Here is a 25,505-nt window from a genome sequence, read left to right as displayed (position 1 = left end):
GTCTTGGTACCAGAAGCCAGGAAATCAAGAGACGAATTGCACTGGGAAAGTCAGTGTCAGGGACTTCTCCAGAGTACTGAAGAACAATGATGTCACTCTGAAGACTAAGGTGTAGTACCTGATCCAGGCCGTAGTCTTCACAATTGCTTGTTATCCACCAGAGAGCTGGACAATGACTAGGTGTGATAGAAGGAGAATTGATGCCTTTGAGCTGTGGTGGTGGACAAGAGTTCTGAATATACCATAGATTGCCAGGAGAAACAAATAGGTTCATACTAGAGAGGGTGAAGCCAACCTGCTTCTTGGAGGCAAGGGTTCTGAGGCTTCTTTTGGCATAGTTTGAGCACGTTGCAAGGAGGGACTGGTCCTTGGAGAGGGACATCATGCTTGGAAGGGTGGAGGGATGGAGAAAGAGAAGGAGACCATCGATGAGACAGATACAGTGACTGTGGTAATGAGGGTAGGTGTGTCGGAGAAAGCAAAGTTTGTACAGGATAGAGCAGGTTTCTGGGCTGTTGTACATAGAGTCGCTGAGTCCCAAGTGACACAATGGCACATAACAACAACATTAAAAAGCAAGGTTTGAATTCATATTGATGTAAATTAATAAATGAAGGGGAAAGCCTACAAACATATCCTTAAGCAAGTCATTGTCAGTAATGAGACAAATGAAAACACTGTGCCACCCGATGAGATGCATGGAGAAGGACACCGCATCCCTTCTGTGGTATTTCTGCTGAAGCGCGTGACCTGAATCTAATCACCAGGAAACGTTAGCCTAAAAAATAAATGGCCTTTAATCTTCAAAGTGTCTCAGTCATAAAAAAGCCAGTAAAATCTGAACCACTATCCTACAATAACAGTGACTAAGAGAAATGACAGGTGAACAACAGTAATTGGGAGCTGCCTCCTTTTGTTATATGGGATATTTGGCAGAACTGGGATGAAGCCCAAAGATTACAGGGTAATAAAGGTATTAGTGGCAATTTCCTGATTTCTATGGCTGTCTTGAGGTTACACAGAATGTCCTTGTTTATGGAAAATATGTGCCAAAGAACATGATGGTGATAGGAACATCATGCTGGAATGTTACTCTCAAATTGTTCAGAAAGAAGAAAGATCTTTGTTCTGTATTTGTGATTTTTCATGTCTGAGAATGTTTTAAAATAAAAGTGCTACATAGAAAACACCTCCCTCCCTATTCATTTAATCTATTATATGACAAAAATAAAAAACCGGCTGCAGTAATGATGAAAAGAGGGAGCTCTGGTGTCCTAGTGGTAAGGAATAGTGCTGTCAATCCAAAGATGGGCAGTCAACTCTTGTCTGATTTACTGCCTCTGAAAGCCTGGTGGAGGGTCAGCTATAGGATGGTCCTGACCTGATGTTACACCTCAACAATGAAAGTGCTGTTGAACATGGATGTAAAGAGTCTGACCAAAATGATTTCTTGAAATGTTAGGGTAGAAGATAATTTTACTTTATGATTATATGTGTGTATTTTAATCTGAAACATCTACCATTAATATTACTGTTGGATAATAATGATTATTACTAATCAGCACATGAATATATTTCTAAAGGTTGCATAAGATATTTGAGGTTTAAAAATAAAAAGCTTGGCTCAGGAAAAATAATCTGCAAGACCTACTGTGATCTAAAATTAAGACAGTCTTCAGCAGCAAGAACTATTCCAATTTCTCTTAACCAGTTCTCACCAGCAGTGATGACTAGGCCTTATTTTAAGAAGTGCCAGAGGTCAAATCATAAGAATTTATAGCTCACAAAAAAGATTCACAAATAGAAGTTTCTTCAGTTAACTTTTCAGTCCCATCTTGACTTTGCAAGATATGATTTACCAAAATCTGGTTTACATTAAACTTTTCAGGAACACACAACCTAAAAAAAGTATGTTATCAAGTAACAGTGACATTGCCTGATGCCCTTTTCCTGGATCAAGCCCTTTCTTATATTAATATTCAATACTGGGCCCAAATCACACAGGATCAGGCTTCATGTATCATGCCCAATGCTGTCTCCACTGCAACAGTTTCATTTTTCTCCAGTAATAAAGAGGTGGACATTCTTCGTGGACTGTAGCATCTGTGCTGCCCGTTCCACGCCAACCACCGCAGCGAGCCTCTGGGCGTCGTACTTGGAGTAGAGAACAGTGCAGGTCCATGTGGCTTCCTCTCCTCTGTTGGTGATTTTCAGCATGTTACAGACTTCACTGTAGAAGTGAGGATATGTTGGCAGTTCATAGAAGATCAGGTTCCTAATGCCTTTTATCGTATACCTTTTAGAAAAGGAGAGAGAATAGGGACACGTAAGAAATTAGTTTGTGGAAAAGCTACCTAAGGGTCTGATGGGGCCAGAGTTGACTCTGGCCGTTTCACACTAATAGGAGAAAATGACAGCATAAGGAACATAAGCTAACATATTCTAAGGAACCATGATAATGCAATGATTCCATGCTTGGCTGCTGCTAGTCGAAAGCTTGGTGGTTCAAGCTCACTCAACTGGTTCCATAGGAGAAAGACCTGATGATGTGCTTCAAGGGTCACAGCCACCAAAATCCCACGTGGGAGATTAATGTCACATGGATGGCTGTCAGTCAAAAATCGACCTGATGGCTCTCAACAGCAACATTCTAACTTGAGCCTGAAGGGCTGACTTGTATGGTAACTTACTACTTTGCTAATGTTTGGCTGAAGATTGAAAGGTAAATCTGCATTTCTTCAGCTTCTTCTGAGTAGGATGAGGCAGAGTGGGGGGGAAATAGCAAACCTCAATTAAAAATCAGTCAGAGAATATTTAAGAAGCAGGCAGTTACACCTTAGTATTGTCAACACGCTGCCATCAAGTCGACTTCAGCTTGGAGTGCCCAACTTCCCCACAGGGTTTTCCAGGCTACAATCTGCAGAGAAGCCACAACCTCCTCCCTCAGAGCAGACCTTCAGGTAACAGCTGAGCACTTCACCACTGCATCCCCAGGGCTCCTGATCCCTACAACAATCAGGCCAAAGAGAATGTTTTGGCAGGGAGATGAGGTCACACTCAGTACATGAAGTACATTCTAAGTGCATCCCCATCAGTCTTTTCTTATCATTCTGTAGATATGTTAACTTCATGGCAGATGTCCCAAGTTCATCCATTTACAAAATCCTGCCTGAGGACCCATTAGGCATTATGGGAAAGCAATTAGTTTCAACAGCTTCTGCATTTCCACCTATTCCCTGCTGCACGGGGGTGAGAAGGGGGATGTGGAGCCCAGGGAGTCACCATATGGTTGGGGCTGAGGTCAAGAATACACTCTGGTACTACGTAACAAAAGATGTTACAAATCCGTGAGGTTCTGATTTTTCCTGTTAAGACTCTCTCATACATTGCCAAGGTTAAACTCCCTGAGGAATTCTAATTTATTCACAGAGGAAAAGCTTGCTTTAGCCTACAGCTCATCCTGATCTCTCTAGAGACCCTCCTTTCCTAATCCCTAACAACTGCAATCCATTAGCTGGTTCACCTTTCAACCTTTCCATAAGAAGGAAGCCTAATGGCTAATTAATGGGAAGCGCTCTGGTGGCACAGTCTGTAGTGAGCTGCGCTAACCCAAAGGCCCTGCCTCCACTCTTCAGGAGAAAGATGAGTCCTCTTCCCTTCTGCAATGTACAGCATCAGAATCCCAATGGGGCCAGTGAGTCTGAGTTTTGAGTTTTGTAACATGGAGTTCTGCTGGTGCAATGTCAGGCTACAATGTCAGCAGTAGTAGTCAGAGGTAGTGCTGGTGGCCTAGTCATAAGGAGTTGTGCTGTCAACCCAAAGGCACCCGGTTTGGATCCGCCAGCTATTCCAAGGTAGGAAGATGGACAAATTCCTCCCATGAGATTTACAGCCTCTGAAAACCTCCTGGAGGGTCAGCTATGGGTCAGCTCTGACTCAATGATACACATCAACAACAAGGACTCCTTGGGAGAAAATATTCATGTTCTTGGACATCTGATAGAAGGTTTCAATAGCAGTAGGGTAGAACTAACTATCCTACTTCATTATGTAACAAAACCACACACACAGTAGGAGTTAACTTATGCTTCTGCTTCTTGGAAGGTGCCCTTGATCCAAGTATGACTCAAAATGACCCTACGAGAAAGAGACTGAGACTCTGCCCTATCCTGTGCCGTCCTCACAATTTCCACCATAGTTCCCACTGTTGCAGTCGCTGTGTGCCTGTAATATCGTGACGGTATTTCTTTTATTCATTAACCTGTCCTTTTCCAAGCATAATGTCTTTTTCAAAACACTGGGGCCTCATGGCAACATTCTCAAAGTATGTGAGACCAAGTTTCACTAGTCTTGCCTCCGAGGAGCATTCCAGTGACATTTCTCCAAGAAGTACTTAATGATTGTTGTTATGTGCCAGAGTCACCTGCAACTCATAGTGGCCCTAGACAATAGCTCTGAACTTTGTTCTATCTTGAACCAATCTCATTGTCTCAGACACACCCACCCCCATTACCCTACTCACTAAGTTAGTCCATCTCACCCAGAGTCTTCCTCTCTTGCGCTGTCCCTCCACCCTTCCAAGTAAGATGTTCCTCTCCAAGAACTGGTTCCTCCTGGCAACATGCCCTAAGTATGTCAGATGGAGCTTCAAAATTCTTGCCTCCAAAGAGCACCCTGGCTTTACCCTCTCCACGATGGACTTGTTTGTTTTCCAAGCAGTCCATGATATATTCAATACTCTTCTCCAGCACCACAACTCAAAGGCATCAATTCTTCTTCTTCTATCATCCCTAGTCATTGTTCAGCTTTCTGATGCATAACAAGACCATGACCTGTATCAGGTGCACCTTAGTTTCTAGATTGATACTGTTGCTCTTTAGTACTCTGGAGAAGAGGTCCCTGACAGCATATTTTCCCAACGCGGTTCATCTTTTGATTTCTTGGCTACTGGTACCAAGAGTGTTGACTGTGGAGCCAAGCAAGTTGAAGCTGTTAACAATCTCAATGTCTTCACCATCTATCAGGCTGCAAGTCATTTACCCATATGGAAGGGCAGTAAAGTTTTCATTCTCCAAGCCATGAGGCTTTTACCCAATTACACACAATAGCAGTCTGGCCTTAGGAAAGGGGCACTGAACCCTTTTGGCCAAAGATCCTTCACTGATACAAGCAGAGATCTGCCAAGGTTGGGTGAGAAGCAACAAACACTTTTCCACCAAGAACCCCACAGTTACAAATTAGAATCTGTCCGCCATATGCAGGGATGGGGGAATCTCTGAAAAAGGCCTATCCCTGAAGCCCAAAATGAAGAGAGGCTGCCTAAATGGGACCAGGAGCGCTCCCCAAGCCAACCAGAAGTAATAAGCAAGAGCACTCTGGTGCTAGAGGAGTGACAGGAGTGTGGAAAGAGACCTTCATCTGTGGCTTGCTGAGAACTGAGAGGAAATGAGGAGCACCAAAAAAAGAACTCCAGCTCCCCAGGCCCCACACTAAACCCACCTTCTGCTGGAGTCTGAGATATACAGAAGGTAACAGCAGCAAAATGCAAACCTGACTCAATACCTGACTCAGTGAACCTGCCTCCACCCTAGGGACTGATACATGAGGATGCACTCCTCTTTCCAATTGTACACACAATGCTCTGTCAGGCATCCTATGAAAAAGGAGGACAAATCCAAGAGAGAACAAGAATTTAAAACAACATATAAACTATTCCTGCCTCAAGATCCATACCTCACTCCATGTACAAAAACCAATTCAAGGTGGATTACGGACCTAGGACTAAAACCAAGGGCTATGAGCTTCATTAAGGAAAAGCTTGGAAGAACTCTAGAAGTCCTAACCCACAACTTAAACAGTCTTCCAAGTATCCTGGAAAATCTACAACCAGGAGAGGATAAAATAGATGAATGGGACCTTCTAAGACTTAAATCCCTATTCACATCCAAAAACTTCTCCAACAGGGTAAAAAGAGAAGCCACAGATTGGGGAAAAATATTTGGTAATGACATGTCAGATAAGGGACTTATATCTAGAATTTATAAAGTACTCGAGCACCGCAACAAGATAAAGGTAAATAACCCAGTTGAAAATGGGCACAGGATATGAACAGACACTTCACCAAAGAAGACATTCAGATGGCAAACAAATACATGAAGAAATGTTCAAAATCCCTAGCTCTAAGAGAGATACAAATCAAAACAACTATGAAATATCATCTCACCCAGGTAAGAATAGCAAAATTTAACAGAACAGCAAACAACAAATGCTGGCGAGGTTGTGGAGAAACTGGAACCCTTATTCACTGTTGGTGGGAGTGTAAAATGGTGCAACCACTATGGAAGGTGGTGTGGCGCTGTCTCACAAAGTTGCAAATAGATATACCATTTGACCCAGCAATTCCACAGCTGGGAATTTACCCTAAAGAAACCCTAACTGCCATCCAAGCTGATATATGCACACCCATGTTTATCACGGCTTTGTTTACAATAGCAAAGAGCTGGAAACAACAGAAGTGTCCATCAACAAGCAAAAATGGATAGAGAAGCTCTGGTACATTCACATAAGGGAATACTATGCAACACTGAAAAACAAAGAACTCATAAAATATTATTCAAAATGTATGACCGTGGAGGACATTATGCTGAGTGAAATATCTCAGTCACAAAAGGACAAATATCGCACAGGGCCACTGTTGTAAAACGGGACTGATATTGGGGTTGAGAGAAGACAGAGAAGGAGGGGAGGAATGATGTACATTACATTGAATCAGATGAGGGAGAGATCTGTTTAAAAGGGATATATGAATGGGTATTCTTGTCATTACAGAAGTCCAGTGTGAAGGCTACATAGTGGAGTGGACTTGGGGGGAGGGATTATATAACAATCAAAGAGTTTTTCTCTTTCTTTTCTAGGAGAAGAGTGATTTGTGGGAGAGGGATTTAGGCAGGGAGAAAAGTGCAACAATGAATGACTGGACATCCTAAGTCTCTGTAAACTTTCATTAAAATTAATTAAAAAACTAAAAACAAACAAACAAAGTATTCTTGCCTATCGAGTCATAGCAACAATTTCTCTATGGAGTGTTGCAAAATTGGTCTTCTCATATACTGCCAGTGGAGAATGAATTATCAAGCATTTTCTGGATGGAAATATTGGGAAGATGGGAAAGAATAAATACATGGCAATGTAGTCAAAAATTTTGGTTGTGTACAGCTGGTGAGCTATCGATTTCCCTCAATAATCTTACCCTAAAGAAATAATTACACCAAAATATATGTATGTACGAGGATATTCTTGAAATTATTGTTATCTGGTAGCTGAAAATAAGAAAATCTGTATGCCTATCAAAAGGAAAATTATATATTCATACAATGTGATATTATGTAACCATTTAAAAAGAAGCAATGTACCTCTGGATTATTTATAAGTTACAAGGGAGGGGACACTGTACAGTGAGGAGATTTAGACTTTGAGCAAGTCATTAAACTCTGCATCACCAAAACTGGGACAAAATGTCTTGATACAACACAGCAGAAAGTACATAATACGATACAGAGCAGATGACTCAATGGTTCCCCACAGAGCAATGAATGTGTCTGATCCATCAAGTTTTTGATCAGCAGCAGGACACATCCCTGATGCACACCCTTCCTGATTTTAAACCATGCATTGTTTCTTACCCAATAGGCCATCAGAACTCTCCATTATAAACCATGTATTAAATGATATTACTGAAAAGGACAGACCTTCAATGAGATGAACAGAGTGTTTTCAACAGTAGACTCAAGGATGGCAGTGTTTGCCAGAATGATGTAAGAGCAGGAAGAGTTTAGTTCCATTGCACAGCCAACTGAATGAGATCTAACAAGACAAGAATGAAGCAGTGCCCAAAGCTAAGGCAAAGATAATAAATTTAGGTAAAAGAACGATGTTTTAAGGAGGTATGGACTAAAATAGTTAAGGGTTTTAAGCGTCAAAAAGTCTGCAACTAATGTTCAAATGATTCAGAAAGGGGTAAGGGAAGGTATGAGTATAAATAGAAACAAAGAAAAGAGTGTATAAATGTGGCAAATCACTGTTGTTGTTTGTTATGTGCCGTCAAGTTGTTTGCGACTCATAGCGACCCTATGTACAACAGCCCCAAACCCTGCTCTATCCTGTGCCAATCGCACTGCCTCTGACACACCCATCCCGATTACCCCAGTCACTGAATCAATCAATTTCATAGAGGGTCTTCCCCTCTTGCACCGACCCTCCACCCTCCCAAGCATGATGTCCCTCTCCAAGGATCTGTCCCTCCTTGCAATGTGCCCAAAGTATGTCAGACGACACCCCAGAATCCTTGCCTCCAAGAAGTAGCTTGGTTTAACCCTCTTCAGGATGAATTTGTTTGTTTTCCTGGCAGTCCATGGTACATTCAATACTCTTCTCCAGCACCACAGCTCAAAGGCATCAATTCTCCTTCTGTCCTCCCTAGTCATTGTCCAACTCTCTGATGCATAACAAGTGATTGCAAAGACCATGACCTGTATCAGGCGCACCTTAGTCTCCAGAGACACCGTTGCTCTTGAGTACTTTAGAGAGGTCCCTAACAGCAGACTTTCCCATCGCAATACATTTTTTAAAACACCAGCATATGGTAAATTCCAAGTTAAAGAGACATAGCTGCTCACTTGTATAGTCTTTACAGATATCCTTCCGGTATGAAGTGATTCTAAAAACTAGGAAAAGAATGTGACAGAGGTATACCTATCAAATGAAAAGAACCTGTGTCATAACATTTTCTGACAAGTCAACTGCAACTCACAGCAACCCTATGCACAGCAGATCTGAACCCTGCCCTAATCAGGCCTGTCCTCACCATCTCCGACACTTGAGTCTACTGTTAGATCACCACGTCAATCTCACTGTGGCTTTCCTCTTTTAAGCTAACCCTCCACTTTTCCAAAAATGAGTGTTTCTTGAAGGCCTGGCCCCTCTTAACAGCATGCCCAAAATACGTGAGATGAAGTTTCACCATCCTTGCTTCCAAGGAGCTCCCTCACTTCACTTTCTTCAAGACAGACCTGTTTGTTCCCTTGGTAGTCCATGGGAGATTCAGCACTCTTCTCTAACACCACAACTCAAAGGCATCAATTCTTCTGTCATTCTTATTCCTTGTTCAACTTTCAGATGCATAGCAAGTGAGAAGACTATGGCTTGGATCGGGGCACCTTCAATGCGCCTGCTGATGTCTTTAAACCAACATCATTACTCTCCAGTACTTTGGAGAGGTCACTGACAATAGATTTTCCCACTCCAACTCATCTTGTGATATCCTGACTGATGGTAACAAGGATGTTGATTATGGATCCAAGTAAGATTAAATTGTTGACAATTTTTATCTTTTCTCTATCATGATTTTGCCTGTTGGCCTGGTGGTGAGGAATTTTACTCTCTTGATATTGAGATGTAATACATATTGAAAGCTGTCCTGCTTCAAGTCCTGGACGTGCTCACGAGGCTGTGCCAAGAAATCTGGAAGAGATCTATATTTATTCCTGTTCCCAAAAGAGGCTGATCCAATGAGATGTGGAAATTATTGAACGATATCTCTAAAATCACATGCACGTAAAATCTTGATGAAGGTTATTTAAAAACAACTAGAATAGTATATCATCCACAGAGAACTGCCAGAAATTCAAGATTTAGAAGAGGCCAGGCACTAGGGCTATCACTGTTAATGTCAGACAAATCTTAGTGAAAAACAGAAAATACCAAAAGGATGTCTGAGCTTTTTTGATCATGCAAAGGATTGACAGTGTAGATCCCAACAAATTAGGCTAACATCAAGAGGAACAGGAAGTCCCAGAACACTTAATTGTGCTCCTGGAAACCTGTACCTGACCAAGAGGTTGAACAGACTAAAGAAACACTGCATGGTTCAATTTCAAGAATACTGACATGTTTGGATTTCTTTTTTTCATGAGCAAATAAAGTGTTTTAAGTTCAAAGGGAAAACAAAATTTCAATTTGTACAACATGATCCAAATTACAGTGTTTTAGAGAAATATGCACATTATTTTTCATTAAAAAGCTGAGAAATTAATATACCAAAATGAGTATTTATATCAGGGCCTGATTTAGGTGATTCTTTTTTCACCTTCATAATAAAATTTTGTACAATAATAGCATAACACTTATAATCAGGAAAAATAAAACAATTGGTTTTGTAACTTGAAAAAAAAGACTTCTCATTTTCGCCCACATAGCTATTGTTAGCTTCTGTCAAGCTGACTGTGACTCACAGCGACCTTACGAACAACAGATGGCAATGTGGCCCTATCCTGTGGCATCCTCGTGCTCTCCGACGTGCTCAAGCCCATCGCTGCAGTCACTGTATCAATCCATGTGCTGAGGGGCTTCTGCTGATCCTTGGCTCCCTCCGGACGAGGCAGTGGGTTAAGATTCTCCCTGTGGAGTGTCCTTTCCCTCTTCCCCCTCTCCTGCTTTCCCCCCTCCCTTTTATATGCTTCTATTCTTCAATGGCCCCTATAAATACGGCCTGCAACTCCTTAAAAATATGACCAGCTACCAGTAAATTTAGGCTCTCACACAGCCTAAAACTAAGGACAGTCTAGATGTTTATTTTACCTGTCAACTGGGTAAGTCAGGCAACCAAAGCTGACATAAAAGGCTGACTTCTCAGGCCGGCCTACAGTGATCACATCTACTAGTTTTAGAAGTAGAAGTTTCCATAGGAAAGAGTACCGAGAAATACTTAAGTAGCCTTTTTAAACTTCCTAACTGAAGTATCAAGAAAATAAAGATTTTCATCACTGGGCCAATTGGCAGCATCATGATAGACAGAGAAGAGAGTGAGATGGTTAACAATTATAGCTTGCTTGGTTTCACAATCAACACTCTTTGTACCAGCAGCCAGGAAATCAAAAGACACATTGCATTGAGAAAGATTACTGTCAGGGACCTCTCCAGAATACTAAGGAGCAACAATGTCAGTCTAAAAACTAAGGTGTGCCTGATCCAGGCCATTGTCTTTACAATTATTTGAAATAATTTACAATTATCAGAGAGCTGGATAATGACTAAGAATGATAGAAGCAAAATCAATGCCTTTGAATTGTGGTGCTGGAGTATTAAACATACCATGGACTGCCAAGATAATAAACAGATCTGTCCTAGAAAAGGTGAAACCAGGCTGCTCCATAGAGGCAGGGATTTTAATGCTCCATCTCACATACTTTGGGCAAGTGGCCAGGAGGGACTAGTCCTTGAAGAAGGACATAATTTTTGGAAGGGTGGAGGGAAAGCACAGGAGAGGAAGACCCCAGATGAGATGGACTGAAACAGTAACTGGGATATTGGGTGTAGGTGTTTCAGAGAAAGTGAGATTAGGTCAGGATACAGCAGAATTCAGAGCTATTGTACATAGTGTTGCTATGAGCTGCAAGCGACTCAATGACAAATAACAACAACAACTGCTCCCTCCAGACACAAAATGAGCATCTGCATCAGCAGATCCACTCTTAGGTGGACATCAAAGAGACCTGAAAGCAGCAACATTGAAAGTGTGGTGACATGTATTGTGGGGACATGAACTGTATCCCCTCAAGAAACAGATATGTAACAATTCAAAGTGAAAGCTAAGTAATGATTCTAAAAGCCCATAATCCTATGAGAGCCCTATAGTGATATACAGGGAGTTTCCCTAGAATGTGGCCTATAATACATGTGTCAAATGCAATAATGGTTACCCATGGTGGACAATGTTTGGTGTTGCTCCCCAGTTAAAACAAGCTTGGAAGCAAAAGTGGCATCTACTTCCGTAAACTGCTTGCCTCTGGAAACCCTATGAATCTGGAGAGAGGATGAAGGTCACACATGCAAGTGTCGAGGACTTTCTTTCATAGGGTCACTATGAGTCGCCCACGACTCATGGCACTGAACATAAAGACAGACCAGTTGGCCTAGTGGTCTGAAAGCGATGCTACCAAGCCAAAGGTGGGTGACTCTAATCCGTGGCCCTCAGGCCTGTTTTTCATTGTTTTTAGTCAAACATTCTTGTAGGTTGTATAGTTCTGGTGTGTCCACTTGCTGTACAGAGGTAACTTGTGGTTGCTGTGAAGCTGAACACTGTGACACTGATGTGTCAAATGCAATAATGGTTACCCATGGTGGGCAGTGTTTGGTGGAGCTCTCTGATTAAAACAAGCTTGGAAGCAGGAGTGGCACCCACTTCCGTAATAGTTTGCCTCCGGAAGCCTTATGAACCTGGAGAAAGGATGAAAGTCACGCACGCAAGTGATGAGGACTTTCATTCATAGGGTCGCTATGAGTTGCGACTCAATGGCACTTAACAAGAACAAGAACAACAACAACAGAGATAAAAGGAGAGGAATGAGCTCTGAGAAGGGGGACCTTACTACTATCAAGAAAGAATTACCAGGAGTGAACTGCATCACTTTTGGCCTTGGGGCCTTAATTCTTGATACTGGGAAGACCAGAACACATGGAGATTCCCAGAAAGATTGGGCCTACAGAAGTTCAAAGCAACAGGACTTTATTCCACAAGTGACAGATTATAGGCATTTCTATGACGCTCTGACACCCTGAAGTTGGACTTATAGTAGTCTCCTCAACTGGGAAAGAATAAATATATGGCATCAGATAACTAAGACAGATAGACACAACCTAAACGTCTGTGGATGAATTGTGGAGGTGGTCGTGGTGGTGATGGTGGTGGTGGTGGTGTTGGAAGTGACCCACAGCTGACGCTCAGTGGGTTTTCAAAGGCAGTCAGTCGCATGGGAGGAGCCTACCTATCCTTCTCCCAGAGAGCAACCAGTAGATTTGAACTGCATGGCTTAGGGATTGCAGCAATATACATACATACAATGGACTATTACACAGCCATAAAGGGGGGGGGGAGGGGGAACTATATTCAAAGGAATAAGTCAATCACAAAAAGACAAGTATTATGTGATCTTGCTTACGTGAAATGACAAGAACTAGCAAATGTACTGGGGTTTATTGGTGGTTACTAAGGGTAGAAGGGAAGAAGAGAGGAGAAATTTTTGTTTAGTGAGTGTTTATGATGATAGGAAATTTCATGATTGTGGGTGGTGATTTCAAGCATGATTAGCTGATGCTCCGAAATTGTGAGGTTGTGAGGATGGCACAGGCCTGGGCAGGGTTTCAATTTCTTGTACATACAGAGTTGCTATAATTCAGAGCCACCTCAACAGCACCTAACAACTACAAAGTTGAAACGTACTCTCAGAACAACTTTGAATTACAATATATGGGGATACGTACATTTTTACAATATAAAAAAAACCCCATTTCCCATCAAGAGTCTCTGACTTGCAATTGTGGGGGCCACTAAAAGATGTGAGACATCTCCAAGAGAAAAACCACAATCAAATATTGTCTCTAAAGGAGGAAAGGGGCCAAAATGGCAGAGGTCCATGAGTGTGTCTCCCTGAAGGGGACAGAAGGAGTGAAAATAGCACAGCCCCTCACTACCCCAGAGCAGAAAGCAGATCAGGAGCCTATAGCCCCACCAGCAGCAAGAGGTCATTTTATTTGCCGCTGACTCACAGACTCACAGTTATGGTACCAACAATGGGGTTTATTAGAGAAGAAATTTGGAGGGTGGGAGACCCAAAGAATATCACAATATCACCCAAAATAAGTCCAGGTTTTAGCCCAAGAGTTCCAAGGCACAACTCCTCAGTCCAGATTCTGGTTTCAATTCAGCAAACCACTTTTCCTTCCATCATCAACGGCAAGAACAGCAAAATCCAATTGCAGCCAGTACAAATGCAAGAAGCCTAAGATCACATTTTGCCACTGTTTGTCCATAGCAATGCCAGGCTCTCCACCACCAGGAACTCGCTGCCAAAAGCCCTGCTCACCTCACATCTTGCTGCTCAATGTGAGAAGCATTCTTCCTTTATTTTAGCCTCACAGCTGATGCTGATTTGCAAGCCCATGTGTCTGTAGTTAAGGCAGCTGGAGCCCAGACTAATAGCTTAAAAGCCAACTTTTAGTCTAACACCAGAAATGTTCATCAAACATTAAGATTCCACTGTTTTCATTGCTCCCAACAAAAACACATGTGCAGATTCAAAATTCTAGTCAGGTCACAAATTAATCTGTACAGTGCTGTCCATGACCATAAAGAATATAAAAGGCAATCCCAAACACAATAAGAGAAACAGTCCAATTGAAAAATGGACACAGGATATGAACAGACACTTCACCAAAGAAGACGTTCAGATGGCAAACAAACACATGAAGAAATGTTCAAAATCCCTAGCTCTAAGAGAGATGCAAATCAAAACAACTATGAAATATCATCGCACCCAGGTAAGAATAGCAAAATCTAACAGAACAGCAAGCAACAAATGCTGGTGAGGTTGTGGAGAAATTGGGACCCATATTCACTGCTGGTGGGAATGTTAAATGGTGCAACCACTGTGGAAGGCTGTATGGCGCTTTCTCAAAAAGTTGCAAATAGATATACCATTTGACCCAGCAATTCCACTGCTGGGAATTTACCCCAAAGAAACCAGAACTGCCACCCAAGCAGATATATGCACACCCATGTTTATTGTGGCTTTGTTCACAATAACAAAGAGCTGGAAACAACCTAAGTGCCCATCAACAAACAAATGGATAGAGAAGCTATGCTATATTCACACAACAGATTATTATGCTGCATTGAAAAACAAGAACTCATGCAATATTATTCAAAATGGGTGACCCTGGAGGACATTATGCTAAGTGAAATTATCTCAGCACAAAAGGACAAATACTGCATAGTGTCACTGTTGTAAAACGGGACTGACATCGGGGTTGGGAGGGAGATTGAGAAAGATGGGATAAATAATGTATATTGCATTGAAACAGATGAGGGAGAGAACTGTTTAAAAGAGATATGTGATTAGGTATTATTGTCATGACAGGAGTCCAGAACAAAGGCTGCATAGCGGAATGGACTTGGGGGGAGGGACCGTATAACAATGAAAGAATTTTTCTTTTACTTTTCAAAGAGAAAAGCGAACTGGGGGGAGGGGTGGGCAGGGAGAAAAGTGTAACAATGAATGAATGGAAATCCAAAGTCTCTAAATTTTCATTAAAATTAATAATAATAATTTTTTTTGGGGGAAAAAAGGCAATCCCAGAGGTGGAGTATTTTTGTTCTCTAATGTCAAATTAAAAATGCAATCATACTGACACTGCAGACCAAAACACCTATCATCACTCTGGTGATCTCTCAAGTAAAAAATTCTCTAGTTGGGAACCTTAAGATAACAAGTGGTTTCAGAACTCTGAAGTACACCACTTTCATTCATCTTCAACACAGGAAACAGCCATGAACTTGGTCAAAGTCACATGCTGAGATGTGACTTTATAGTGACTGGGAGACAAATCAGCTTGGTAAAACTAAATGGACAGTATAAAACAAAGGACTGTTCTGCATATTGAGAGAGAAGGTTCTTTTGATGCCATGCCTTTTTCTTGAAAAGCTGTTGAGATATTTGAAAGTAGTCCTTAGCCCAGCTTAATTCACACTTGCTATAGACAATCACACTGGGAAGTTTTCCAACCCATCCACTTTACTTAAAAGGCTTGTTTTCAAGAAATACTAAGGGCTCTTTAAGATCTAGTAAGTGCAACTCCCTCAAAATACCACTTTCCAAATGAATGAAAGCAACAAGTTATTAGAACAAAGCAAATAATGGTGCCAACCAGAAGGCTTTCATTAACATTCTTTGGCCAAAGAGCCTTGTCTAGGTAGCCAAAACTGGAGCCCAGGGAAACAGGAATGTAGCCCATTCTCAACTCTCCATTCACGGATCCACTAGTCAGCAGATGCCCAAGAGGTCACGCCACACCAGCTCGACCATGCCCTCCCCATTGGTTAGGACATGTCTGAAAGCATTGTTCTGGTTTCAGCATAAACTAAAGGGAAAGCAATGCTGAGGTACAACATCTCAAATGTCCTGAAAGGGGGGGGAGGGGTTCTAGCTTATCACTTAGAGATTCTCTGATGAAATGTCCCTCCACTTATTAATATAAATGACTGAAAGTTAATAAAAACAGTGAAGTCCGAATGCAAATTCACTGGACATTAGTTACTGAGAAACAGAGAAGAAAGAAGTGACAGAATGCAACACTCATTTCTCTGTTGTTAAGGGCTTAACAAAGTTTTTCCATTTGGCAGCAAAGCAGCATTTATAAGATGATAAATTTACTTGCAATGCAGAGCTACGAAGAGCCATATGAGCCCAAACAGTATGAGGGCTCGATATTACTAACATATAACTCAAACTAAGAAGAAAAAGTTTTAGAAAAGACCCCATAGGCTTACTTTGTCAAATTCACATGTAATGAAACTAAACAAACAGAGAAATCAATGTGTGTGTACTTCCTCAGACTTTATGGATACTGTGCCCACTAGCTCTCTTTCTGTGCCACACAGCCCACAATATTTTTGTCAGCATCTATTAAGCTGTACCCCTCTAGAGATGTTCAAGTTAGCCATGTCTGTCTGTAATATCTGATATGCAATCACAGGTACAGGAAGCACCCCAAAGTATAGGCCCAGATATCAACACAAGTCTATCTGAACCCACTTTTGCTTCTATATCCTTTCTCAATACCCATTTGTGGGAAGAAACCAACCAATCTACCAGCCAAGAAGAATCTGACCAGTTTCCAGATTCCAAGGCTTCTTAGAGGACTTCAAAAGAATCCTCTAGTTCACTGTCATGGATTGAACGATGTCAACCAAAATATGTGTCGGTGGTGTTGTGTGCAGTCAAGTCAGAACTGACTGATAGCTGAGCCTCCTCCTGTGGGATTTCAGAGGCTGTAAATAGCGATGGGGGTGGAGTGGGGTGTGTGAGTGTGTGGAGTAAACTGAAGGTGTAGGAGTGTGTGTGGCTGGCTGGCTGGTGTATGTGAGTGTGTGTAGAGCAGACTCTGTGTGTGTGTAAAGTGGACTGTGCGGTGTGTCATGGGGGGTTGTGTGTGCCTGGCTGGCACCTAGAATTTAAACTTCTAGACTCCTAAACAACAACAACAGGTAACTGAAACACCACTATGCGCTGAGAAGAAGGCCATGACTTGCACTGCCTTTTTGTCTACATCTGGTGCTATTTTACCTTTTGTAGAAATGGAAGCGCTCTGTGAGGAGCAGGAACTGCTTGTCTCCCTGAAGGAAGAACTGTCTGGCCCTGGAGACACCAGACTTCTTAGTGTACTCGCAGATATGGGTGAAATTCAGGTCTTCCTTCTTGAAGTAGTTTCGAAGACGCACAAAGTCAAAGTAGGAAGGGACGTAGATGAGTGTGTGAGACATGACTGCATCACGATACTGAGGCAAAATCTTGTTCACAAAGAAGTTAAACCTGATTTAGAAAGGGAAATAGCAACATCAGAAATGCAGAATTGCATTTATAGTGTTTCCATGAACTTTATGACCCTAAAAAAGTCAATCTCTCCTTCTATACTTGACCAAAAAGGAAGATAAGATATACCTCAACTCAAAGTAGTAGCTAAGAACAAAACTTGACAACCATATAAAAAACAGACACCACTGTATTATTCATTGTAAAAATTAACTTAATGAAATTATGTCCCAGAAAACCATTCTAGAAAGATATAATTACATGAGTTAGTCAGCCAACAAATATTGAACACTTATCATATCCTAAAAACCATTCCATTACCAGGGGGCCTGCAACTGAGAAAGGGAGAAATATATTCATAATCAGAGAAAAAGGCTTAGCCATTCAATGCTTTATAGTTGCTGGCACAGGACACATTGCAGCATTACAAAATTTAACACAATTTTAAAGTGTCAGGAGTCCTGACAGGCAGTACCAAGCCCACCGCAACTAGCTACGAGAGATAGGCCAAATCACCCCTTCCGTCAAATGGTATGATTGGTTCAATTATTCCACCTAATTTGGTGAACGATAATCAATAAAGCAACTATGGATTCCAACTCTAAATTTATCTGAACACCTCAAATGGTTTTCTGCTTGACTTCAGGTACCTGATGGGACTGGGGAAGGTTGGGTTACCTGGCATCAATCACTGAAGCTACGTTTTCTGCTTCCATCCTCTGGAAGACATGTGGGAGCTGTACCAGGACATGGCTGATGGAACCTGTCATTGGGACGTTCCTCACGGCCACCTGCCAGAAGCCAATGAGATGAGTGAGCCATCCCCAGGGCTGACCAAATGCTCTCCACTTCTGTCTTACCACCTAGCAATTAAACAATGTTTAATAAAGAGTCCAGAAGAAATGAGGAACACTTACCTGGCCTTGGAAATTTACACAGTACTTGTTGAACACTGAGTTGATCTGCGCATCCTGCAAAGCCCCAAACAGCAACGTCTGGCGATAGTACTTGGACCAATTGTTGAGGCTCCACATCCGTACTCGAGAAAAGTCCACCCCGTGTGAGTCCAAGGGCAGCAGGTTCATGTGATTCATCAAATGCTGTGAGCAAAAAGAATACTATCATTATCATTTATTGATTGCTTACGTGTTCTGACAGTCCAGAGGGTAAGGAGTTGTGCTGCCCATCCGATGGGACAAATCCACCAGCAGCAACACAGGAGAAAGACAGGCAATGGCTTCATGTGTGACTCACAGCCTCTGAACACCTGCTGGAGGGACAGCTATGAGTCAGTTCTCTGCCAGGCACAGCTTAACATTTTACAAATCTCTCATCTTATTTCATCCCATGGGGCATGTCTTATCATCTCCCAAATCACAACAAAGTCAGGCTCAGACAGGTGAGTAACCTCTGCCCATGGTGAGTTGAATTATCTTCAACAAGCACAGCACCATCAAATACTGACTGCCTCTTGATTGTTAAAAAAAAAGCCCCAAACCAACCAAACAAACAAAAAAAACACACAAAACAAAACAAAAAAAACCCCAAGCAAAAAGTCAAGACCGTACTGGCAGTAACTTTTCTTTTAAAGAAACTTCTACCATCTCGTTAAGAGTTTCTCAGTCCCAAACTTAGCCGTGAAGAGAAATCATACAGAAAAGAGAGTAACTGTTCTTCAATGAGCTGGTTCTTAAAAAACATCAGACAATATCTCAGAACCATTTTCCTTCTCACTGCTGTCAAACAGAGGCTGACCCTGTAGTGAGTTTCCAAAGATGTGAGTCACCTAGGAGGAGACGGACTGCTGGAGAGGCTGGTGGATTTGAACCGCCAGAGCTGCTCCATGTTTGGGTGAGTGGCACTACTCTCTATAGACTATGCCACCATAGCTCCCTCCCAGAGAAAAAGTCTGCTTGTTCCTCTAAGTAAACTTTATGATGCTATCTGCAACATGCCTTTTCCATTTATCTTGTCATCCTGTAGAAAGTACAAGGTAGTTAGTTCTAGAAATGTATAAACTTGTTTATCAATAAGCACTCCCCTTCATTTATCTTAGACATGCAAGTTTCAAGTCCTAGGTTGAAGGTAAGCTGAGTTTTGTACACCTTTAAAAAGAAACCCTGTAGTTCTGCAATTGTTCCAAAGCATGATTTTCCAGTCCTAATACTGACAACACAATAGAGTACAGAGAGAGGGAGAAAAAAAATGACAGCACAAATTACAACAGTGTAAAAATCAAAACATTCTCCATTTCTCTGCAATATAAGATCACACACTATAAAATCTTAATCAATGTTTTCCAATTCCACTAGAGACTAAACAAAGAGGAATGCACAAAAACAGTATGAGTAATTATGTTTGGGAAAGACATTTCTAGAGAAGAAGAGCTTAAACTACTTAACCAATCAATTCACCACAACAAAGGGTACTAACAGCTGAAAGAGATCTTTAAAGAGAAGAAATCTTTTATGGAGATTTGAAAATACAAACTAGGTTTTTTTACCTTTTTTAATTAATGCCTAAGGTCTTTTCAATTACTTGATATCATTTTAAAAGTTGGACAAAGAATAGGTGACAGAAAATGCAGTGCCTTTGAGTTGTGGGGTTAGAGAAGAATACTAAATATCCCAGGGACTATCAAAAGATCAAACAAATCTATCCTGGTGCAACCAGAATGCTCTTAGAGGCAAGGATGGTGAAATTTTTCACAACATACTTTGGGTGAGTTCTTTGGTGGGGCCAAACCTTGGGAAAAGACCTCATGCTGGGAAAGGTGAAGGGTCAGAGAAAGAGCCCAAGATCCTCCACAAATTAGATTGACACAGTGACCGTAACAATGGGCTAAAGTATATCAGAGATCGTCAGGATGGGGCAGGATAGGGCAGGGTTCATTCTGTTGTTCACAGGGTTGCATCATAGTCAACTTGATGGCACCTAACAACCATGCCGATATTCTGTGGGCAGAAGAGGATACCAAAGGTTTCTCAAATCGGAGACAGAAACAAATTCTTCCCACATGACCTTTTAATCTAGACCTAAATAACCCTCTAAAATGGAAAATGAGATTCACCCTAAATGTACACTGTGCCCCTGTAAATGTGAATGTCATGCGTTACCAAAACATGCTCCCAGTTCTGCATCAGGTAAATGTCAGCCTGGTCAATGATGAGAAGCTCAATAGAAGACAGAAAATCAAAATCTCTCTTCTTCTCTCCTTCTCCACCAATAATGGTCCTCAGGCCCAGAGGGGAGGCAATGATGATGTCCGAAGAATAGAAGGGGGCGTAGAGCCGGATGCTTCTCTGAAGAACTGCAACACCTGCACAAAACAGCCAGGCACATTACTGGTCTTAGTCACTGCCAACTCCAACTCTTTACCTTCCATTTCTTAGAACTTCGACATTTCCATTATCTCCTTAGCACATGTGGTTATGCATCATCGAGTCCGAACTAACTCATAGCTAACCCTCCAGCAGATACTCAGACACAGTTATTCACGTGGCAGGAATCTGTCCATCTTGTAGAGCAGCTGGCGGATCCGAACCACATATGTACCTTGGGTTGGCAGTATAGCTCCTTACCCCTAACACCATCACAGCTCCCCCTTTAGCATATAACTAGGTTTAAATTCCTGTTATTATGGTAATATCCACCACCCTTCCCTTGAAGTTATGGATCCTTCTAGCTCCCACTCTCACTATTTCTCACTGTCAAACTTTTATCCACAGAATTATCTCTACTCTGAAATAGCCCAGCAACTCCTCAAACCATTGTAATTTGACGTCTGATTCTTAGGACACCACTGAAATGATTCTTGCTAAGGTCATCAAATTCTTGATTATCAATTCATTAGACAGTTTTGAATGCTCAAATATAGCAGAAATGCTCCTAGAGTACTTGTTAGATTCTCTGATTACAACATGTATCCCTCATATTATCTGTTTAGCCAGACAGCTGGACTTCTTTAATAAGAACTGTAACTTGTTACTTCTACACCTCCAGCTTCTTAGTGAAGAGCTTCAGTGCCTCAATGGCCTACTGGGTAGGGAGTGCATTATTAACCCAAAGGCAGTGCCTAAATGTCAGTAATGAATGTGAGTAATGAATATTTTACCACAATGTTACAAGCCATCTATCAGGCTATAAATAAAACAGCCAGGAGCTAAAAGAGTGACAAGGATGAAGAGCTGGGTAGGAGGTGGTAAGTCATGGAGGAGATGGTTCATGGGTAGGCCCTCCACATGGCAGGCAGGAATTCTGTCAGGCCACAGCCTCCCCAGAACTGACCCCAACTGGCTGCTTTCCCTCAACTCTTCTAAGATCCCTTTCCAGCATCTGACTATGCGCTGCTGCTACCAGCTATGGATGTGCTGAGATGTTTGCTCTATACATGCATGTGCCTTTTTGATATGGTCTTAGAGACTTTCTCCAAGAGTCTCTCAGCCAAGGTAAGATTCCTCCTGTGGCTGACAAGATATTGCAAACACACACTGGTTCTATTTAGAAGACTCTCTCTAAGTGAAATCCTAATTACACTTTTGCCAGCCTTCTGGGGTCCCACAGTCTGCTGGTTTTTACCAGGAAGAATTACCAATTCTGAAGTGGTCATCGATGTTGCCAACAAACACAGCTTCATAGTCTTCCGGCCTCTTCAGGTTGGGCGGCCTGTCATCGGGATCGGAGCCGTACTCTCCCTGAAACCTCTTTTTGTTGCTCACAATTATCTTTTTCTTGCTGTCACCCTCCAGGAGGCTGATGAAGAGCTGGACCACACGTAAAGCAGCTTCCCGGAAAGGCACCACTATCAGCACCTGTGGAAGGAGCAGCAAGCAGCCTTGATGAGAGCAGGGGAAGGGAGGGCCGTGAACCTATGGGGAAGCCTTGTGTCAGCGCGACCACTCTCTCTTAAGAAGCACCTTTCCCATGCACAGCGCCATGTCTGTGGACTTCAGTCCATTGGCTCTATGAGAAGCATGCCTCTAGCAGAACATGGGAACTACCTTCTTGGAAAAGCCATTGTTTTTCATGTATCTGCCCACTGACAAAAACTCTAGACCTTAACATATAAACTCCCTGAGGGCAATAAATGTCATGCTATTCTCCATCTCCACAGAACTTAGCATAACAATTTTATACATAAGACCCACTGAAGAAATATATGCTAAATAATTAGTGAATAAGTGCATTAGACAGAATAAGTAGAGGAGATATAAAGTGGGTAAAAAAGGAAAAGGACTAATTCATCATTATTCTTTTAGTGTGTGCCTAGCACATTTCAGAAATAATGGCAAAGCATTTCTTAAACAAGACCATAATTCAATAGGAAAAATAGGATTTGGTCTTTCAAGTAGTCAAAAAAACACAATTGTAGAGAACCAGGAGATGAGAATTATAGAAAAAAATTAGGAGATGCTTGATAAATGGCCTATTTCTAAATACCTTTTGTTAACAGCAAAATCAATGGAAACAATTCTGGTAAATTAAAACTCTAAGGTAGGCTTCATGGATGACCTGGCCTTTAAATTTTTATACAATTCTATATGGAAACAGACAGCTCTGTAATCCTGCTGTTCAACACTCCGACGTGGCTGCCCAGAAAAGGAAACAGCACAACCAAAGGAATGCAGTAACAAATGCTTGGAACATGCAGAGATGGCGGACCAGGGTTACAGAAGGCCAAGCTATTGTCCCAGCTGTGATGTTAGGTGTCTAGGCTTTCGTTTTCCTAGCTACCGAACAAGACTAGACTAGACAATCACGTTGGCATCAAAACCCTACAATTCTATTAAACACAAAGAGAAGAATCTAAAAAGATGAGTCTTATTCAACATGGGAATTTGACTAAAGGGAAGGAAGAAACAGATTTTGCAGGATAACATTTGCTGCCAGCCGTGTAGGTAGGAAATGAAAAGGTATTTCCCATCAAGGACACAAATTTACTGAGGCTTAGGTTTATGAAGACCAAATAAATGTACACATCCCTTTAAACAGCAGTGGAAAGTAGGGCATTTTTCAAAGGTTCGCACATATACATGGCTTACTAAAGAGGAACCTTGTCTCTAGTCCTCTCTCCGCTATACTTTCTCTACTGACCTTTCGCGAGGCCCTTTACCAGTCGAGGTCTTGGTTCACATCTATAACATGTAAGGAATGAAGCTTCATTAAGGGCCTTCCAGCCAGACAATCACATTTATACTGGAATGTTGCTTATGCATTTATTATGTAGCGCTTTTAAAAAATTTTATTATTTTTGAGTGTGTGCCATCAAATCGGATCTGACTGGTACAAGAGGAGATTGCACCTGAGTGTCTGCCGTGTGCTAGGCATCAGGGACTTTTTAAGAGTGGGGGGATTTTCCTGTTGCTACTCACCTTGGGCCGTGTAAGCCCCTGGTCTCTGAAGTCATCATCATCACCCACCCCAAGTTTCTGGGTTCGGCGCCTGCTATTGTTGCTGAGCACCCGGGCATTGGCTTTGAGGACGTGATTTATGGCATGCAGGCAGTACACATGGCGGATCTCCTCACCATTTGTGAGGGCAGTCCTTTCTGGGTAGAACAGGTCCCGGTAAGAATTCATAATTAAAAAGAGTTCTTTCTGGAGTGGAGTGAAGGAGTGCTTTGATTTTGAGGTGCTAGACTGGAACTGGCTGTTGGTCTTGGTCCAAGTGGATTCCAGTGGTTTCTGGAGATGAAGTGAGTTTAAGTCAATGCCCTTCGGTGCCTTAAAGGTCTCCAACTTTTGAAATTTGGAAGAAAAAACAAGCTGGCCCAAGGTAGGCCACTAGGGGAGAGATAGAGAGAGTAAGGTTAGAAATAAGTAGTAAAACTTTTATAATTTACCAAGAACTTTCATAATTTAGTTGCTGTTATTTGCTTTTAAACCAACCCATAACTGATCCTCCAGTGGGTTTTCAGAGGCAGTCAACTACACAGGAAGAGACTGCCCATCTTTTTTCCATATAGCAGCTTGTAGATTCAAACCATGTCCCTTTGGGACTGCTGTACAGTTTCTTGCCAGTAAGCTACCAGAGCTCCCTTCATAATACAGAGAAATGTCTTACTTAATGCTCACAATAATCTTTCAAGGTAGATACTATGTTTATATTATAGTTTAGGGAATTGAGGTTCAGAGAAATGACATGACACAAATGACATTTACAGACGACAGCAGAGCTGAGGTCTGAAGGCCAAGGTTCTGAGTTCTTATTTTCAGTTTCACAATTTTTTTTTATGGAATATGTTTTGGTTAATGTTAAAATTCATTCTAAGGAAAAAAGAAGCTCAAGGTTAAACAATTCTGGTAAGCACCACAGAACCTAGTCCTCAAGAAAATTCAGTGTACATTAGTATGATGAACTTCCTGATCATTCCCGTATGAAAACAGATTCACTGTGTTTAACTTAAGTTTTTCAAATTTATTTGGCATAGAGCAGTATTTTGGGGGTTTTTGACATACAATTATTAGAACTACAGGGACTACTATTCTGTGGGATATTAGTTTGGGAATTTTTGGACTGTCATGTAATTGCTGACCTGAAAAAAAAAAAGATAACCTGAGCAATAAAAAGGACCAAACAACTGATCCATGCAAGGTAGATGAACATCTCCAGGGAATGATACTGAGGGAAGCAAAACCTATTTCAAAAGGTTTTATCCTGTGATTCTATTTTTTTCTTAACTCTTTGATTTTTGTCTATGTGTGTGATACCATTTTATATTAGATTTGTGAAATGACAAAATTATAGACATGCAGAACTGATAGTGGCTGTCAGGGGTCAGGAGTTGGGGACTAGGAGTAGGGAGAGATGTGTATGTTATAAAAGGGCCATTAGCCCCATGTGGGAGCTCGGCCTGAGTGAGATCAGGAGGTCTGTGGAACGACTGAAGAAAGCAAACTATCCCACACAATATTCAAGAGCAAAGCAAGATGTCACTCACAAAGGATGACACAAGAGCAGCCGATACCCTGAAATCAGAAAGGCTCATGGAAATTTCTGACACAGAACTTAAAAGAGGAGTGACTGAATATTTCCAATGGATGAAAGACAAACTTGATGAATTAAAAGATGTGACAAGCAAAG

At 41.7% G+C, this 25,505-nt stretch overlaps 1 protein-coding gene across 1 annotated transcript in view; it reads right to left on the bottom strand.

Annotated features, from left to right (window-relative positions):
* Positions 1 to 1,754: 1,754 nt before the first annotated feature.
* DIEXF (digestive organ expansion factor homolog (zebrafish)) overlaps positions 1,755 to 25,505 on the bottom strand; it is a 34,874-nt gene continuing 11,123 nt past the window's right edge. Inside the window, exons 6-12 of the mRNA XM_006887950.1 lie at positions 23,795 to 24,205; positions 22,015 to 22,234; positions 20,540 to 20,742; positions 18,341 to 18,523; positions 18,102 to 18,214; positions 17,178 to 17,423; positions 1,755 to 2,296 (exon numbers count right to left, since the gene is read on the bottom strand). Coding sequence (XP_006888012.1) covers positions 2,053 to 2,296; positions 17,178 to 17,423; positions 18,102 to 18,214; positions 18,341 to 18,523; positions 20,540 to 20,742; positions 22,015 to 22,234; positions 23,795 to 24,205 — 1,620 coding nt within the window. The 3' untranslated portion in view covers positions 1,755 to 2,052. The remainder of the gene's footprint in view (positions 2,297 to 17,177; positions 17,424 to 18,101; positions 18,215 to 18,340; positions 18,524 to 20,539; positions 20,743 to 22,014; positions 22,235 to 23,794; positions 24,206 to 25,505) is intronic.

Source organism: Elephantulus edwardii, unplaced genomic scaffold (genome assembly GCF_000299155.1).
Source record: "Elephantulus edwardii isolate Elephantulus edwardi_28Jun2011 unplaced genomic scaffold, EleEdw1.0 scaffold00063, whole genome shotgun sequence".
Taxonomy (NCBI): domain Eukaryota; kingdom Metazoa; phylum Chordata; class Mammalia; order Macroscelidea; family Macroscelididae; genus Elephantulus; species Elephantulus edwardii.
Note: the sequence above shows the minus strand (reverse complement) of the source record. Positions and strands in the feature narration are given on the sequence as shown.